Raw genomic sequence first — 16710 nt, forward strand, 5'->3', positions numbered from 1 at the left:
CAAGCTGTATTCTGCCCAATGTTACAACCCTTATGTACATATGACACTGCGCAACTAATTACACCAACCTTTGTGATGTGTAAGGAATAGTGAAGAACCTACAATGAACTTACCCCGCGTTCGGAGTCTGTCGGACGATGCAGATTCTACGTCGTCCGGCCAATCCCGTTCCATGGTCGCAGCCAAGCTCCCGCCGACCTTGAACGGGATTGGCCGGACGACGTACGTGTAGAATCTTCCGCCGTCCGGGAGACTCCGAACGCGGGGTTAGTCCACTCTACTAAAAACGTTTGAGCAAACAACACTAACGATTGCCGTTCATTAGTGGTCCCCGTCCGTCACCATATCACAGTCTGCTGAGTGCTACTAGGTCAGACGCTGCTATAAGACTTCACAAGTACTGGGAACACAGCTGCCTTCCAGAAGCTATCACAGCGGTTGAGTAGGTCCTCACTGTACTTCTCATCGGTCTCGAGCTCCACAATGCTGACACGACCGCTCCGTTCGAAGTCTGGGTGCGCTACACAGAAAAACGATCGCTTTGCACTAGCCAACGTCATCAACATCTGCAGTTGCGCGCGGAATCTAGCAGCAACTTGACCGTTCGCGAGGATGTACTTGTGAAAGTTTTTCTCGTCAACAGGACACTTAACTTCCACTACGCTACCGTCTGGAGTAAGCCCATCCGGGGACGCGCCGAACATCGGGTAGTTGGGTGACAGAATCAGCCCCGCTCGTCGCAACTCGACACCGAGGTGATTCCCCACTACATCTAGCACCTGTGGCTCCAGAACGCGACCTCGCTCCATTGCGGCGCTGTCCTTCAGCGTTGCAGCGCCGACGATACCAGACACGATAGTGCCATCTAACTTCTGGCAGTGCGCCGCGGCGTAGGCCTTAGAGGCGGTGACGCGACCGAAACGCATAGCGTGCCACAGCCAGGACTGACTTTGGTCACAGGTCTGTTCCGCAACAAGATCGCACAACTCTGAGCACATCCTCTCCTTGCAGAACGCCAAGAACCCCGGCGCAGACAGGGGCTCAGCGGCGTCACTGTGGGCTACATATGCCTGAAGGAGCCGATCTACTCCCACACTTCTCACCTCGTGAACCTGCGACACTGCTCCGTAGTGATTGAAGAATAGGCCGGACGAGTTGGCAGCGGTTCCTAATTGCAGAACTTCCTGGCGGAAGGCCTCCAACGCATCTGCACCTATCATTTTGGTGCTGCTACTGCCTGCCGTGCTACTGCGTTGTTTTGGTCGCAGCACCTCGATAGCGGCACTTTTGATTTCAGCTGGTACCGAGGATAGGCGGGACTTCTTCCAGTACGACTCGGTGCTAGTCACACTCTTTTCGGAACTTTTCATGAACAGCCAACCCAGGACTGCTCCAGCGTGCTTGCAGCCTCCTGCCGCAGCCACACAGTCCTGACATTGCGCGCTACTGATGGTCTCAGACCGCTCATCTATGACTACGATCACCTCGTAAGCCTTAGCGCTGACTTTGGTCTCCGGCGTCACTCTGGCGTGAAGAGTGCAGACGGAGTCTTCACGCTTCAGCTGCACATATCCGACGGCATCGGGACTGTAGTTTTCGCCCTTAGACCTGTAAATACAAAACATATGTATGTACGCCAGTGCTTTTCCAAAACACAAAACAAAAGGGCGGATCCTGGCCCCTGGGTACTCATTAGACACATGGGTTATGTTATTGATATGTGATTTGACCCCCCAAAAGTCATCACAAGCATGCCTTTATATAGAGTAGTTTTGCTGCTCACCCCCCCCCCTCCTCTCAACATTTTACTTATATTTAAGCCTGTTGCAAATCCTTCCTTATATTCTCATTCTGAAATAACCATGTCTCGATATTTACCTTTCAACTTTGTGGTGCTGACATCCAGGCTGTATATAGCAATTATTGCTGTTGAAGAAGTCCATCATCATCTCCATGCTCACTCTTGGCAGATTTTGTGGAGTCCCCTTTTCAAAGCCTTGCAGAATGACTCCCACCTTCCGAACGAGGGGCGGTCTCTGAAAAGAATGCAAAAAAAAAACATTCATTCAAAGATGGCCAGCAGTACAACTCATTTCCCATAAGCGTCACTTATGATGGACATCTTCCATATGGTCATTTGCAGAAGCTTGTCCAAGGACATGTGTGAATGACCAATCAGTTTAGAGCTGCCTCAGCCATGTCCAACATTGGAAACTCCATCACAAGCTTGAAGGCCACCAGTTGGATGGCGGAACAGAGGGCAGAGTTCAAGTTGGAATTTCACTTTTAAGGTGGTAGTGGACTGTAATGGCGTACAAAAATTGTGTCAATGTAGCACAAAATTTATGTGGCACAGTGCCACCAGCGAAGCATGAAAATTTCAATTATATGGGGAAGTGGAAAATAGGTATATGTAGCATACAACACATACCTACATTTTGATAAAATATTGGGTGGAAAGCAGTTAAAATAGTAAATTTATTTATACTCAACCCAGATGTTAAACATTGATAATGAAGGCAAAAAAGCAAAGCTGATGACTGGCAAATTAGGATAAGAACACCTGCATGCACGGCATGCAGTTACCTTCATCCCACAAGCACACTACTTTCTTTGTTAAATGCAATTTTGGGGTTATAGTTGTGTTATTTTCCAAAGACATGCCAGTCCCAGCCACTGTTTAAACACTACATTGGTGCAAGATGGGCAGTCTTCCGTCACTGTGCCTGTCTACCTTCACCAACGCCACCAGAACGTTATCTTTTTCTTTCTTATTGTTTTCCTCAGTTTTTATTTGTAGTCTTAATTTATAATTTACCTTTAGTTGACGTATCATTGTCTATCTGAGCACACGCAGACACATCATTTCTTTCTAGTGTGAAGTGTGGAGTGAAATTGCCCTGGAAATGTTGTCCAGCAAATGTTTGGTTTCCCAACTCTGATAAGGTTTCTTACAAAATGATACAAAGTACACAATGCGGCAATCTCTTAGCAGACGTCACCCGAGCTGTCATATCTAGTTTGTTAGGTAGGAATGGTAGGTTGTAGGTTGCAGGTTGGTTATTGGTAAGTTGTAGGGTGACTAGGTTGTAGGTATGGTTAGGTCAGGTGAGATAATGTTTTGTTATTTTTTAACTGAAAAGGCATATTATCCGTAGTGTTCGTAAAGGAAATTCCTTTCCATGAATCTGGTAGCATTAGCTACCAATTGCTTCAAACGTAGCGCACTAGTTTCAAACTATCTACAACACAAAAAAAGCTAAAAGTAATGAACGTACAGCATCGTAGAAGACATATTCGTTATTTTGAATTAAGTGTTTATCTTCTGCAAAAAGTCATATTGACTTTGTAAGTATAAGTATATGTATTCGCTATTTAACAACTGCTGGCTACACTGCCAGGTAAATAAGGCACAAATTTGAATTGAGTAGGGTGTGTCAGTGTGGGATGTGAATTGAGAAGTTGAAATGAGCATTGAGCAACATTCATTTTTTTTTAAATATGGGCTTGGTTGGTTGGTTTGGGTTAAGCACTACATCCAGTGGACCAAGGCCCTAACCGGAACTCTCACGCTGTTCCAAGCGTTCAGGTAGCGGCAATGCCACGTGCATTGCCTGGTAATCGAACCCGGATGGCCGAATCTAGAGGCAACTGGCGAGTAACTTACCTACCCCTAGACCGGAATGCTCCCCAGAAATATGGGCATTAGTAGAGCAGACGTCACACAAAGGTTTTCCAACTGAGGAGAGGCGCTGTAGGTTTGTAGGTTGTAGGTTGAAGGTTTTTAGGTTGTAGGTTTGTAGGTTGTAGGTTGTAGGTTAGCCGCTAGGTTAGGTCAGGTTAGGTTAGGTTTGTTTAGGTTTTGTTAGAAAGAAGTATCTCCAGGCATAGCACCTCTCCTTGGTTGGAAAACCTTCGTGTGACGTCTGCTCTACTAATACCCAAAATCAACCATCACTGATTGCTTTCTCCATGTCAGGATAGCAGGGTCCTCTCCCTGGCGACACTCGTCGAACCACTGATCGGCTTTGAAGTTGAACGCGGCCGTCGGCCCAGGACGGTGACGTGTGTGGCCCGCACATGGTCCCACAAGGCTCGGGCGGCTGAGCGCCGGCCGGCCGGAAGGGACGGGAAGAATGATAGACAGACAAAACATGCATCTAAACTCAGTCGAACAGCAAATCGGGAGGCAAATCATATCAAAAGTCAAGAGAACACAGTTTAGCCGACATTTTGATAAAAACGGAAAATTCGTGACAAATATGGGGTAATTAATTGAACGTGGCCTGGACTATCAGCAGCTCCTCGATCCGAGAGTTGGATAGCAAACAGCACGCCCCTTCCGCAACATCCAGCAGGCCGACTGATGTAAAACGCACTTGAACCGCGCATCTTGTGGGACTTGTTTGTATATGCTGCCTACGCCACTGCCCATAGATCTATCCGTGTGGTATTCATATTGCAAGCACACGGGTCGATGTTGCAGAACACGTATAACCCTGCTCGTGCCATCAGACCGAAGGGCTCGCAATTCACTGCATTGTGACCATGCATATAAGTAGGTATGATAAGACAAGAGTCATCCTAACCTACTCGAAATATTTATTGCTCAATCATAATCGATCCTCTGCCTAATGTCCTTTCTGAAATCACCGTTGAGTTAATCGCCCAATGATGCAATCCACTCAAGTGGTCAGTGATTCGTTCATTGATGACGCGTGTCCTGGGCCTCGCTTCATAAAGCGAGTCCGTAACTTACGCCGGTTTTTGGGCTTGTATTGCAACTTGCAAGCGCATGTGAGGCGATACATGTATTTCCCCTTCTCCCTTCTGTTCTTGCTTGCAAGATAAATAGATTTAACGATTCAAAATATCGTCATCGCTTCACATGCACTTGCAATACAAAACCAAAAACCGGCATAAGTTACGGACTCGCTTTATGACACGTGTCCTGGTGTCATTTTTATCATTATTAATCCATTCTAAGGCTCTCCTAATGCGCTCACCAGGACTGCCGATTGCTGCTGATGATGCTGTTTATTGACCTGTGGTAATCTCTGTGTTGCTATGTTTTGTTTTCAGTCCGGGTGAGCGATGACCCGGGCTGCGTCTGCACTGCACCAGTAGACACGGACGGACGGCGGACGATGCCGGCCGCTCCCCAGTGACGGCGCTCCGGTGACGGCGCTCCGGTGGCTGCTGTAGCTCCAGTGACTGCTGACATTTGCTCCAGTGACGGTACTCCAGTGACGGTGCTCCGGTGGCTGCTGTAGCTCCAGTGACTGTGCTCGGGTGGCTGCTGTAACACCAGTGACTGTGCTCCGGTGGCTGCTGCGGCACCAGGGACCGCTCCCCAGTGTGAGCGATGTCGGCTCACTGGCTTCCATCAGCCGGCGACGTGGACGGCCGGGCGGTCGGGGTCGCCTGTGGGACCGTGTCGGCCGTCGCGCTGCTCTGGTGGCTCAGAAAAGGACACTCGGTCAAGGTGAGGTCCACGGCGCCGGTCGTTCGACTCGGGCGTGCAGTGTACGTGCGAGATGTGTGCCATTTCCTGATGGGACTGTTCCACTAATGTGACACTCGTTTGATTTTATATATCATCAATATCTATCGCCGTCGTTTCAGTCCGAGTACTACGAGCGGGTGCGGCGCCGGCTGGACCTGGAGCGTCACCGGCGGCAGCTGCTGACCCAACAGCTGACCACCGGCGGTCAGCTGATGACCGTGCGGCGCCAGCTGATTGTGGAGCTGCCGCTGGCCCAGCTCATCGAGCAGCTGCAGAGCGGCAAAATCACCGCCACAGAGGCGCTGCGGGCCTACCAGGCCAAGGTGGGGACACTGGGGCAGTTGGGATGGTACTGGACCTACCAGGCCAAGGTGGGACAGCTGGGGCAGTTGGGATGGTACAGGGCCAAGGTGGGACAGTTGGGATGGTGCCGGGCCAAGGTGGGATAGTTGGGATTGTACCGGGTCAAGGTGGGGCACGTGGACGGTTGGGATTGTACCGGACCTACCAGGCCAATGTGGGACAGTTGGGATAGTTGGGATGGTACCGGGCCAAGGTGGGACAGTCGGAATTCTTTCGGGCCAGGCAAGCTGGGGACATTGGGACAGTTGAGGTTGTACAAGATTAAACAAGCCAAGATTAGACACTGAATTGTGCCGGGCCTACCAGGTCAAGGTGGAACAGTCGGGATTGTACCGGGCCTACCAGGCCAGGGTGGGGACACTGGGGCAGTTAGGTTTGTGCCGGGACTGTACCAAGCTAAGGTAGGACAGTCAGTATTGTACCGGGCCCTCCCGGCCAATGTTGGACAGTCATATGGTTGGGTGCTTGCTGCAACATTTCGTTTTTTTCTGATCACGGATTCTCTTCCAAGCTTAATATGTGATAATGTTTGCCATCACGTCCGAAAGCGAACACCGAGTCCTGTTATATTGGTGTTGTCATTTTGTTTTAATGTTGCAGGCCCTGGAAGTCACCAAGCTCTACAACTGCGTTACTGAGTTTGTGCTGAACGCTGATGTAAGTAACGCTGACTTCATTATCCTGATCGCAGATGAAAAGACAGACATTTTGCTCTTCTTCCATTGTTTTGTCTCAACGCTTATTTGGTCGATTCTTGTCCGCCGTACGTATTCACCATTCAGCCTACTGTGGAAATGAACATTGCTAACGTCTTGCGGCCGCCGCCGACAGGAGCGGGCGGCGGCGCTGGACGCCCTGCCAGAGTCCAAGCGAGGCCCGCTGCACGGCGTACCCATCAGCGTCAAGGACTCCATAGACCTGGAGGGGTTTGACTCGACGCTCGGGCTGGCCAAGTACCTGGACAGGCCGGCCGCCAGTAACGCGCCGCTGGTCCAGACGTTCATTGACCTGGGCGCAGTGCCGTTCTGCAAGACCAACGTGCCGCAGACCATGCTAAGGTGAGGGTGGCGTTTGGGATAAAGTTGCTGATGCCTGCTAGTACACTGTACATATTCAAACTGTCCACATACACTACACAGCATTTCAGATGCTTTTGCAGGTTTTGACCTACCCAGCTACTGCCGACTCGTAAACGACGAGCGGTGTAGATACGGCCTCTTGTCTGCATGCACAGCCATCACTTCGGTTCTGTCAGTTCATTGAGACAGACATCGGTCTCCATTTGGTTTGCTGTGTTATTTCATCCGTTTCACATGAGCGCTGTCCGTCCGTCCTCCCTTTCATATGAGCGCTGTCTGCCCGCCAGTGTCATATTATGAGCGCTGTCCGTCGGTCCGCCCGTTCCATGCTAGCTCCATCTGTCCGCCCGTTTCATACGAGCTCTGTCTGTCTGTCCGCCAGTTTCGGCTGCAGTAACCCGGTGTGGGGCGTCACGACCAACATCCGTGACCCGGCGCGGGTGCCGGGCGGCTCGTCGGGCGGCGAGGCCGTCCTGGTGGCCGCCGGCGGCTCGCCGCTCGGCCTGGGCTCCGACATTGGCGGCAGCGCGCGCGTGCCGGCGCTCTTCAGCGGCTGCTGCGGCTTCAAGCCCACCTGCGGACGCGTCAGGTACCGCGGGCTGTAGCGGGCGGGATGGGTCAGCTGACTCCGTGGACGCGTCAGGTACGGGCGGGGTCCAGGGAGGGTGGGGTGTCCAGAGGAGGAGCCGGGCCCTTCCCTTCTGTCGGGGCAATGAGAGTTCAGTGAGGCTGAGACGAAACAGGGATCAGGATAGTGAAAGGAAGGTGATAAAAATATGCTGGTAAAGATGATTAATCACGCTCAACTATTCACTTTCCTTTTTCTGGATATTTTCTGATGTTGATGTCCTTGAATTGTATAACATTTATAGATAGATGTTATTACCAAGATGGTGGTGTTGCTGTGATCCACCTACTTCACTGATTGGCGCCGCTGACGGCTGTCCTCCTCTCCCCGGCAGCTCCAGCGGCCTGCGATCGGTGATGCCGGCTACCACTGGCAGTGAGTATGACTCGTGTTCTTCTTTCTTCTTTGACGATCGTCATTATACCGTTACAAAAAGTGTCAGATAGTTCGTTTGAAAGTTGGACAATGTGCTAACAAGCTGCAGCACAAAGTCCAAATGCCCAAGTATCGTTTTCACTAAAATCTGTCATTATTTTGGTATAATTTTGCCGAGTTTCTGGAGGTGGTCGGTCGTTTCCGTTTCGTCATCTGTACCCGCCTTTGTTGTTCGTGCCTGGTGCCGTGTGACCGCCCCCCCCCCCCCGGCCGTGTCGCCCTCAGTCCGCACCACCGTCGGCTTCCTGGCCCGCGAGCCGTCCGACGTGCGGCGCGTGCTGCGTCTCATCACCACGCCGCTGCCCGGCGCCGACATGTACCGACTGGACCCGCTGCTGCCCAGGGTCCTCTGGAACGAAACGGTAAGTACACAGGGTCCTCTGGAAAGAATCGGTAAGTACACACTACAGGGTCCTCTGGAACGAATCGGTAAGTACACTCTACACAGGGTCCTCTGGAACGAAACGGTAAGTACACTCTACACAGGGTCCTCTGGAACGAATCGGTAAGTAGGGGAGAGTGGGGTAATTTGGCCGGTGGTGTAAATTGGCCGCCCCCACCTGTACGATGTCTAATAAAAGTGAGTGAAATAACTCTAGTCTCTTTTCATTTGTCATAGGTAGAAATAACTGGAGGGCAAATGTCAAGACTTTGCCCCTCGTAGTTTTAATCAAAATTAATAAAACGTTAATTTCATTAGAAAACGGTAACTTTTACTTCTGTTTACAAAGTTGTATAACATGTAGTATTCGGGCTAAAAACGAATTCAGACATTATAGCACCATTCTTGGGGGTGTTCAGCGGTTTCAAGAGCAATTTTATCTAATTCCGTATAGCCGTGATGACTTTATAGACAAACAATTTCAGAATGGCAATATGGGGCAATTTGGCCGCGACTAGCGGGGCAACTTCGCCGGTGCGCTCATGGTCACTATGCTGGGACGGCCGAGTTTTCATGGTCAATTGTACCATAAATGACATTATTCATGACCAACTTTGACTACTTTGATGCCTTACTTCCGATTGGCCAACTGCACTGGCGGTCGCAGCCGCTAGCAAAAGGGGGGGCCAAAGTCACACTCGCGGGACATAACATTTATCCGTCACCGGGAGTGGTGGGGGGTGATCGGCTAGTTTTTTACGTCCACGAGGCGCCGCACAGTTGGCATTACTTATGCTTCATCCATCTCATTCTTGCGTGAAATCTTTGAGCTCAATTTAAGGCAAAATCACCAGTTCCATTTACCGTCTCACGGTGTGCCCACCGGTCGGGCCGCTGCACCGTCCATGACGACGGATCGGTGTAGCATAGGTATACTGGAAGGTCAGGCACGCGGATTAATGACCTTACCACTATAAAACAATTCGGAAAAGTACAGATACATCATGCTTAAAAGTACAGATACCTCTTGCTTTGAACAAGCATGTGAAACCCAGAGAGCATTTTTAGACTATGACATTTACCCATATAGGTACCTACTTGTGTGGCGGCGGGAGAGAGTAGGTACACCGGCCTCTGGAGACCCCCACAGGTTCCGAGCTTTCAGAATTGGCATCTGAGGGCCGCGCGCGACTCCTGCGGGGCTTCGCAACGGCTCTGTTGGGGCTCACTCAACCTGCCTAGTCCTACTGCTAAAAAGACTGGCCCTGAGCCCTAAGGACTTCATCAGTCTCTGCCAGCCCCAGGACCCACACCGGCTCATGGGGTCCCGACCTCGAAATATGAGGGAATCAGCGCGGGACCATCAGGACGTAAAGCAATCTCGATCAGGACCAACGTAAGGCTGTGCCGGAGACTGCGTGAGCCCTCTGATCTTCAGAAACCCACCCATGTATGTTTTCATGTAGAGGCTAGTTTAGGGTCCTCAGAGACCAGTACAGGGCCTGCAAACTACAAAGGCCAGTAGTTTGAGACCATCAGAGACCGAGTTGGGCTCTCAGAGGCTAATGTGGGTCCTTACTCATTACAGGCCAGCATGGGCCCTCAGAGGTCAGCGTGGGGCCCTAAAAGACCGGCATGAGCCGTCGTTGGACCCCAGAGGCCAGCAGAGGGCCCTCAAAGGCCAAGATGGGCCCTCCTCAGAGGCCAATGCAGACCCTTAGAGGCCGGCATCGGGTCTTCAGCAGCCAGTGCGGGGCCCTTTTTGGCACCTAAAGGTTCGTCTTGGGACACCAGAGACAGAAATAAGGCCACCAGAGACCGGTGTGAGACCCTGAGACGCCGGTTGGGACCCCTGAGGCCGGTTAGGGGCCCTCATAGGCCAGATGTGGGGCCTCAGAGGTTGATGTAGGCTCTTAGCGGTCAACGTGGGCGCTTGACCGCCACTGAAGTTCCCTCAGAGGTCAGTGTAGGACGTTCAAAGACCGGTGTGGGAGCTGGACGTGGTTTTTTTAGCCTCGTGACGATCGAATAATTGTCAGGGCCCCATACACCTATATGGGGGCCCATTGGTTGTTTGAGGGGGGCAAATGATATGATGGCCCCCTTTATTGACCTTTGGGGGCATTGCCCTGATGCCCCCCCCCCCGGCCCCCCGCGACCGCCACTGTGTACACATTACACACATGCCTCTGAGATTACATACTAGCTCATGCAAACTCTATGCAAGCCCCGTAGGTCCCACGCTAAACCAAGCCGGCATACGGCGTCACCACCGGGCTTCTGAGGTGCACAGCACCAACCCATGAGGTCTTACTTTAGTGTCTTGGAGCCAATCTCCTTTAGCAGGGCCCACCCGCCACTGCCGAAGAGGGTCTCATGCCAGCCATTGCTGAATGCTGGGCCTACGAGAGCCTCAAGTAAACCCACGCTGATATTCCATATAAGATCCGGCCATACTCGTGAACCGGTGCCAGCGACGCTGACCGCCAAATTGACAGAATGCGAAACTGAGCCCACTTATGAGTGAAATTTACGTCTTTTGATTGCCCAAGAAAGAAAATGAAACATACGAAAAGCTTTTCTAGGACTTTTGTTTGATCTGAAAGGTGGGGCCAAAAGATAGTATGGCCCCACCTTTCAGCACCAAAGGGGGGGCCATGGCCCCCGTGGCCCCCCCCTGCGACCGCCAGTGGCCAACTGTAAGAGCATGTGACGTCATCAAAGGTTACCAAACGTTTTTTGCTAATAAATCCTTACATAAAAATGGTACAGCCGCACAAATGGTCTCATTCTGTTCAGCTCGCCAAGGCCATCGAATGATATGCATGATGACCTTGAAATCACGTGACCTTGAGGTCAAGCGACCTGCTGTAACGTGACCTGAGGTCAACCTTTGACCTTGACTTCTCAAGGTCAACACATATATCTTTCGATGCGGACTGACGAGAGAATTACGATGGTACTCGAAGTTTTGGCCTAGCTTGATTACTTCAAAAGTTATTCGTAAAAAACTGTCTTCGCATCTAGAGCTGCTAATTTGTCTATTTTGACCCCTGTGACCCCTGAGCCAACCTCCAAAATGCGGCAAATGGGTCATAGGACACACGTCACTGCTGAATCTGAAGCTGACTCGCAATATAACAGAGAATCCTGACCGCAAACTAACACCGGCCAAATTGCCCCACACCCCGGCCAAATAACCCTGCTAGTGGGGCAATTTGGCCGCCTTGCAGACCTTTGCGATACGTCACAATTTCAATATCAGTAATTGCTCTATCATTTCAAGTTCACTGTCCAGTAAAGTAAAATGAATGCGACACCTGCCAGCGTTGAAAAAATGCAGAAATGTGTCGTCAATTTTAAGTTATATCGTTTTCTAAAAAAAAGCGGCCAAATTACCCCAACCTCCCCTACACAGGGGAGGGTCCTCGGGAACCAAACGGTGCGTACACACTACACACTAGGGTCCTCGGGAACCAAACGGTGCGTACACACTACACACTAGGGTCCTCGGGAACCAAACGGTGCGTACACACTACACACTAGGGTCCTCGGGAACCAAACGGTGCGTACATACTACACACTAGGGTCCTCTGGAACCAAACGGTGCGTACTCAGGGTCCTCGGGAACCAAACGGTGCGTACGGGGTCCACTGAAAAGAAACTGTGCGTACAGGGTCATCTGACAAGAAATGGTGGGTACATACAAGGAGTCGCAATAGGGCTGCTTGAGAGTGTCGGCAATATTCTTGAGCCTATCCCAGAAGCACACAATATTCATCTTAGTCTGTGGAATCAGAGCTGCACGGGTTCCAGTTCTTATACGCCGCTCAACTGTTATTCCAAATTGTGGCGGGTCTCTTCAAGTCTGTTAAAATGGGTCTCTTGATGTCGTCTGGCCCCGTCCCTCCATAGCTGGAGTCTGCGGGCCGTCCGTGGCGCGTGGGCTACCTGTCGGAGGTGCCCTGACCAGACTATGTACCCGTCCCTCACAGCTGGAGTCTGCGGGCCGTCCGTGGCGCGTGGGCTACCTGTCGGAGCTGCCCTGACCAGACTATGTACCCGTCCCTCACAGCTGGAGTCTGCGGGCCGTCTGTGGCGCGTGGGCTACCTGTCGGAGCTGCCCTGACCAGACTATGTACCCGTCCCTCACAGCTGGAGTCTGCGGGCCGTCCGTGGCGCGTGGGCTACCTGTCGGAGCTGCCGTTCTGTCCGGTGACGCCCGGCGTGCGGCGCGTGATCACTGAGACGGTGTCGGCGCTGGAGGCGGCCGGCATGGAGCTGGTCCCGTTCCAGCTCGACTGCGGGCCGGCCGAGGCCCAGCTGTTCATGGAGACCGTCCAGCCCGACAACGGCGCCCACCTCCTCCGAGCGGTGTGAGTAGGAGGGCACCGGCCGGTCCGCCCGCCGGGGTGGGACTCGTATGCCATTTAAATGTGTTCACGTAGATTTATCGCGCTGAAACGCAGTATTGTCCAGACGTTTGTTCGTCAATGTTTCGTCGTGGTCTGAAAAGTATCATCCCCGCGAGTAGTGATTACCTATGAGACAGTCATGTCCTTCACTACATCGTTGGACGCCCGCTGTCGGGTATTGACGGTTCGTTTGTTTGCTATCACGAGTGCCTCACACCCGGGCCTGTGCCGTTAGTCGATCCGTCCCCGCCGGGCCGGCAGCTGACCCTGTGCGCGCCTCTGCAGGGCTGACGAGGAGGTGGACGTGTGTATCGGCACGCTGATCACGCTGCTGAAGCTGCCCCACTGGCTGCGGCGCCTGCTGCGCTGGGCCACCGACAGACACTTCCGCTACCTGCCCACACGGCTCAGAGGTCGGCGCACAGGCGTAATGGGGGTCGGGGGGTCGCGGGCAGACTGAACAGACTCCGGGGAAGCTGCGAGTAATCTCATTTAACTGTTCCATATGCTGAGTAGGTGTCAGTCAGTTGTCTCGTTTGTTTTGTTTGTTTTGTTGGGTTAGGCCCTTTCGGTCCAATGAGACCATTTCAGAGCCGGGAGGATGATAGGATATAGGGGGAGACATTGGTCTGGGCAGGCACCCTAGTGAGTCGCCGGGGCTGAGCCCGTCCAAGGACAGGCCACCCAGCCCCAAGGCACTCACTGCACCCGGCTACGGGGTGCGCTCCCTCAGGAGCAGCGGTGCCGCTCCAAGGGAGCAGCCCGCATGAGATAAAGTTGCTTGTCCAGCCCGGAGGAGGTTGTGGCGTGGAGAAGGATTTCTGTATCCTGAGGATAGAAGCACGGAACGGTGTCAGTTGTCTCATGCTTGTCACTGAATCGTGTTCCTTTCAGGTAGAAGTTGACCTTAGAATGTTTTTCTTTAATGAATTACAGTCACACTCGTCACGAGACCCTGTTATAATTTTCACGCTACACTCAGAGTGATGCCGGGTCTGATATTTCACCTGACACGCCGTCCGTGCACCCTCAGCGTGGACGGCCGACCCGGAGCAGGCGGTAGTGTTGCGCGCCGCTCAGGATCAGTACGTGCAGCGCACCGTCACCAGGTGGCGCGCGGCGCGACTCGACCTGCTGCTGCTGCCCGGCTTCGCCTGCCCGCCGCCGCCCCGCCACAGGGTCTCCGAGCTGATCAGTGAGCTTCATGGGGCAGGGCGCAGTAAAACTAGTGGGCACGCTATGTCCAATCGCGGAAAACAGCGGAATGAGAACTCCATCTGCTCCATGTTTGATAGCGCTGGAAGGAGGAGAGTTTTCAGAGCAGATTGGCATTCAACCCGCTTACGATCGTCAATTCATTGGCCGTGCTTCTCCCCGCTTCCATGTCTTCTCAGTGAGCTAAGAGACCATGAATCGCAATGCTCCATTCCGACCGTTGAATTCGTTACAGAGCGAGCGAAGCGAGCGGAGTCTTTACTTAGATTAACGGAAATTTCTGAGTATGAGCGGCCGTCCGGCCGGCCGTGCGGACGCTTTTGCGAGGCTTATATCTCAGCAACCACTTGACCGATTTACACGCGGTAATTTTTGTAGGGTAGCTTCATTCCTTCTACCAAGTATTGGACTATTCCCGATGCATGTGGGTGACCCCTTATGCACGTGCCACGTGCAAAACGAAGAGGTGTCAGTTTGGTAATTGTTGCAATATCTCGGTAACTACTTGGCCGATTGCGCTAAAAGTTGACATGTAGGTAGGCACCCACTAGTAGGCACTGCATATCCATGTGCCAGAGTTGGGGTGCTGCTGCACGTGCGCACGTGCAGGGGGCGTTTCCAGATCTCGAGAACGGCTGGACCGATGGCGCTCAAATTTGGTACACGGTTAGGGACCAGTTAGTAGGGTGCCGTGCACAAGTCAGTTGGGACCCTTTCTGCACGTGCGCACGTGCAGGGTGCCGCTTCCAGATCTCGAGAACGGCTGGGCCGATTGTGCTCAAATTTGGCACATCGCTAGAGACCGGTTAGTAGGGTGCCGTGCACAAGTCAGTTGGAGGTACCCCCTCGCAAGTTCGCACGTGCAAGACCCACCCTCTCGCTCGCTCCGTTAGTCGCCCCAAAAGGCGTTATACTGGTTGTAATTTCACGTCAACGCCACTGCCGAGTAGTGCGGTGTGGTGTAGTCCCGACTGGTGCACCCACCAGTCCACCGGTACTGGCGATTTACCCGGGGTCTGTGTCCCGACCTTCCGCAGTGGGCGGCCTGTACACGATGCTTATGAACATGCTGAACTTCCCGGCGGGGATCCTGACGGTGGACCGCGAGACGGAGGAGGACCAGGCCGCGCTCGAGCATTACCCCACGCCCAGCGTCGAGCTACAGTGGTTCAAGGACGTGAGTACCGGCAGCTCCCAGAGCGCCGCCCGGGGGTGTGGACATCCGGGCGGACTGTGCCGCAGTGTGCTATACTGCAGCAGTTTTGTGTGGGTCAGCCGCCAGCACTTGGTAGTGAGTCGCCCGCTGCAGCGGGCTGTCAGCGCTGCAGACAGCGCGCTGTCTGTTTCTGTGTCTGCATGCGTCCCGCGGCGCGCTGGGCCAGCAGTTAGTACGAGTACTAAGTACTGTACTGAGTACCTCTGTCTATCCACAGGCGTCCCGCGGCGCGCCTGGCCAGCCGTCAGTAGGTACCGAGTACTAAGGTACCTCTCTCTGTCTATCCACAGGCGTCCCGGGGCGCGCTGGGCCAGCCGTCAGTACCGAGTACTAAGTACTGTACTGAGTACCTCTGTCTATCCACAGGCGTCCCGCGGCGCGCTGGGCCAGCCGCTCGGCGTCCAGGTGGCCGCCCTGCCCTGGATGGAGGAGCAGCTCCTGGCCGGCATGTGCGACATAGAGCGCGCCATCGAAAAACACTACCGCAAAACGTGAACCCGCCGCCCCGCCACAGTGAACCCGGGATCACCACGGACAGACCCTGACACACTCGCACTGACCAGTACTTGTAGATAGTAGCTAGAGCCCATAGACAGGACACCACGTGTAGAAAAAAGCGTCTTCCGTGCGGCCTGCTGGAGAGAAGCCTTTCCGTTCCGGGGCGCAGGGAACTGGCGAGAATGAGAGCAGCATATCACTTTGGTCAGCGTAGTTAGATTTCAACAGAAAGGGGTTCCTGAATGTTACGCCGCGCCTAAGCCATGAAGGATTTTTGCTAGGGCGACGTGGTAGTTAACCGTGCATTTCCGCATGGCGCTTTGGCCCTGCTAGAAGGCTGTTAGGGTGTTGGGATTAAATACTATGTGACTGCCACTCTGGGTTGGCCTGGGGATTTTCGTGTCACAATATCAGCTGCTCGACGGCTGAGCAGCGGTGCCTTCGAGCTTATCACAATGTGACGGCTATGTGACACTAACGCTTTGGGTGGTTTGAAACGCCTTTTAAGATGTTAACCTGGCAAACAGTGCCTTATTTTCATGCTTGTGTACCGATGTTGCGATGCATCTGATGCTTCATGGTAGTAGTGGTGCATTTCGTTCTCCAGGGTAGGTACTTAAAAAGAACAGGAACTTGAAACAATGCTTTAGGAAAGAACCTAGTGACCGAATACAACGGAAACCGATTTAACAACCTTCTTTTTCACACATAACTATAACCAAATGAGCTGAGCTGTGCAATGTGCTGAGCCAAGCCCAATGGCTAATTAAATGAGCTACCAAGAACGGGTGAATTTATACAATCGGTGACGCTTGGTAAAAAGAAAAAAATATGAGCGAAATCAAAGAAAAAGCAGGGAATAGCAGTATTTTGATGTGTATGGCACAGTAATGATACGACGGCCGCTATCGGTCCCATTTTTACGTCTGTTTGTCCATACCCGACCAAGGTCAGCCCGGCGACGCCAGAGCAT

The 16710-nt window shown here is 52.7% G+C and overlaps 2 protein-coding genes across 4 annotated transcripts; one reads left to right on the forward strand and one right to left on the reverse strand.

The window, feature by feature from the left end:
- Positions 1 to 3113, reverse strand: LOC122363763. Of its 2 annotated transcripts, XR_006253416.1 has the most exons (3): positions 1879 to 3113; positions 223 to 1608; positions 1 to 146 (listed from the first exon to the last, which is right to left on the reverse strand). XR_006253416.1 is itself a non-coding variant. In XM_043333383.1 (2 exons), the coding sequence occupies exons 1-2, from the start codon at positions 2064 to 2066 to the stop codon at positions 372 to 374; spliced, it is 1425 nt and encodes a 474-aa protein (XP_043189318.1). In that variant the 5' UTR covers positions 2067 to 3113; the 3' UTR covers positions 1 to 371. The 2 variants fall into 2 exon arrangements, 1 of the variants encoding a protein (XP_043189318.1); XM_043333383.1 differs by having other exon boundaries at positions 1 to 1608.
- A 131-nt stretch (positions 3114 to 3244) lies between these two features.
- Positions 3245 to 16422, forward strand: LOC122363751 (fatty-acid amide hydrolase 1-like). Of its 2 annotated transcripts, none has more exons than XM_043333359.1 (13): positions 3245 to 3348; positions 5083 to 5485; positions 5626 to 5829; positions 6470 to 6526; positions 6701 to 6927; positions 7331 to 7537; positions 7911 to 7951; positions 8237 to 8373; positions 12549 to 12769; positions 13094 to 13221; positions 13842 to 14003; positions 15061 to 15200; positions 15606 to 16422. In XM_043333359.1, the coding sequence occupies exons 2-13, from the start codon at positions 5366 to 5368 to the stop codon at positions 15732 to 15734; spliced, it is 1773 nt and encodes a 590-aa protein (XP_043189294.1). In that variant the 5' UTR covers positions 3245 to 3348; positions 5083 to 5365; the 3' UTR covers positions 15735 to 16422. The 2 variants fall into 2 exon arrangements, with proteins under 2 accessions (XP_043189294.1, XP_043189293.1); XM_043333358.1 differs by lacking the exon at positions 3245 to 3348 and adding an exon at positions 3896 to 4267.
- The last annotated feature ends 288 nt before the right edge of the window (positions 16423 to 16710 follow it).

Source organism: Amphibalanus amphitrite, unplaced genomic scaffold, assembly GCF_019059575.1.
Source record: "Amphibalanus amphitrite isolate SeventyFive unplaced genomic scaffold, NRLGWU_Aamphi_draft 000638F_arrow, whole genome shotgun sequence".
Taxonomy (NCBI): Eukaryota; Metazoa; Arthropoda; class Thecostraca; order Balanomorpha; family Balanidae; genus Amphibalanus; species Amphibalanus amphitrite.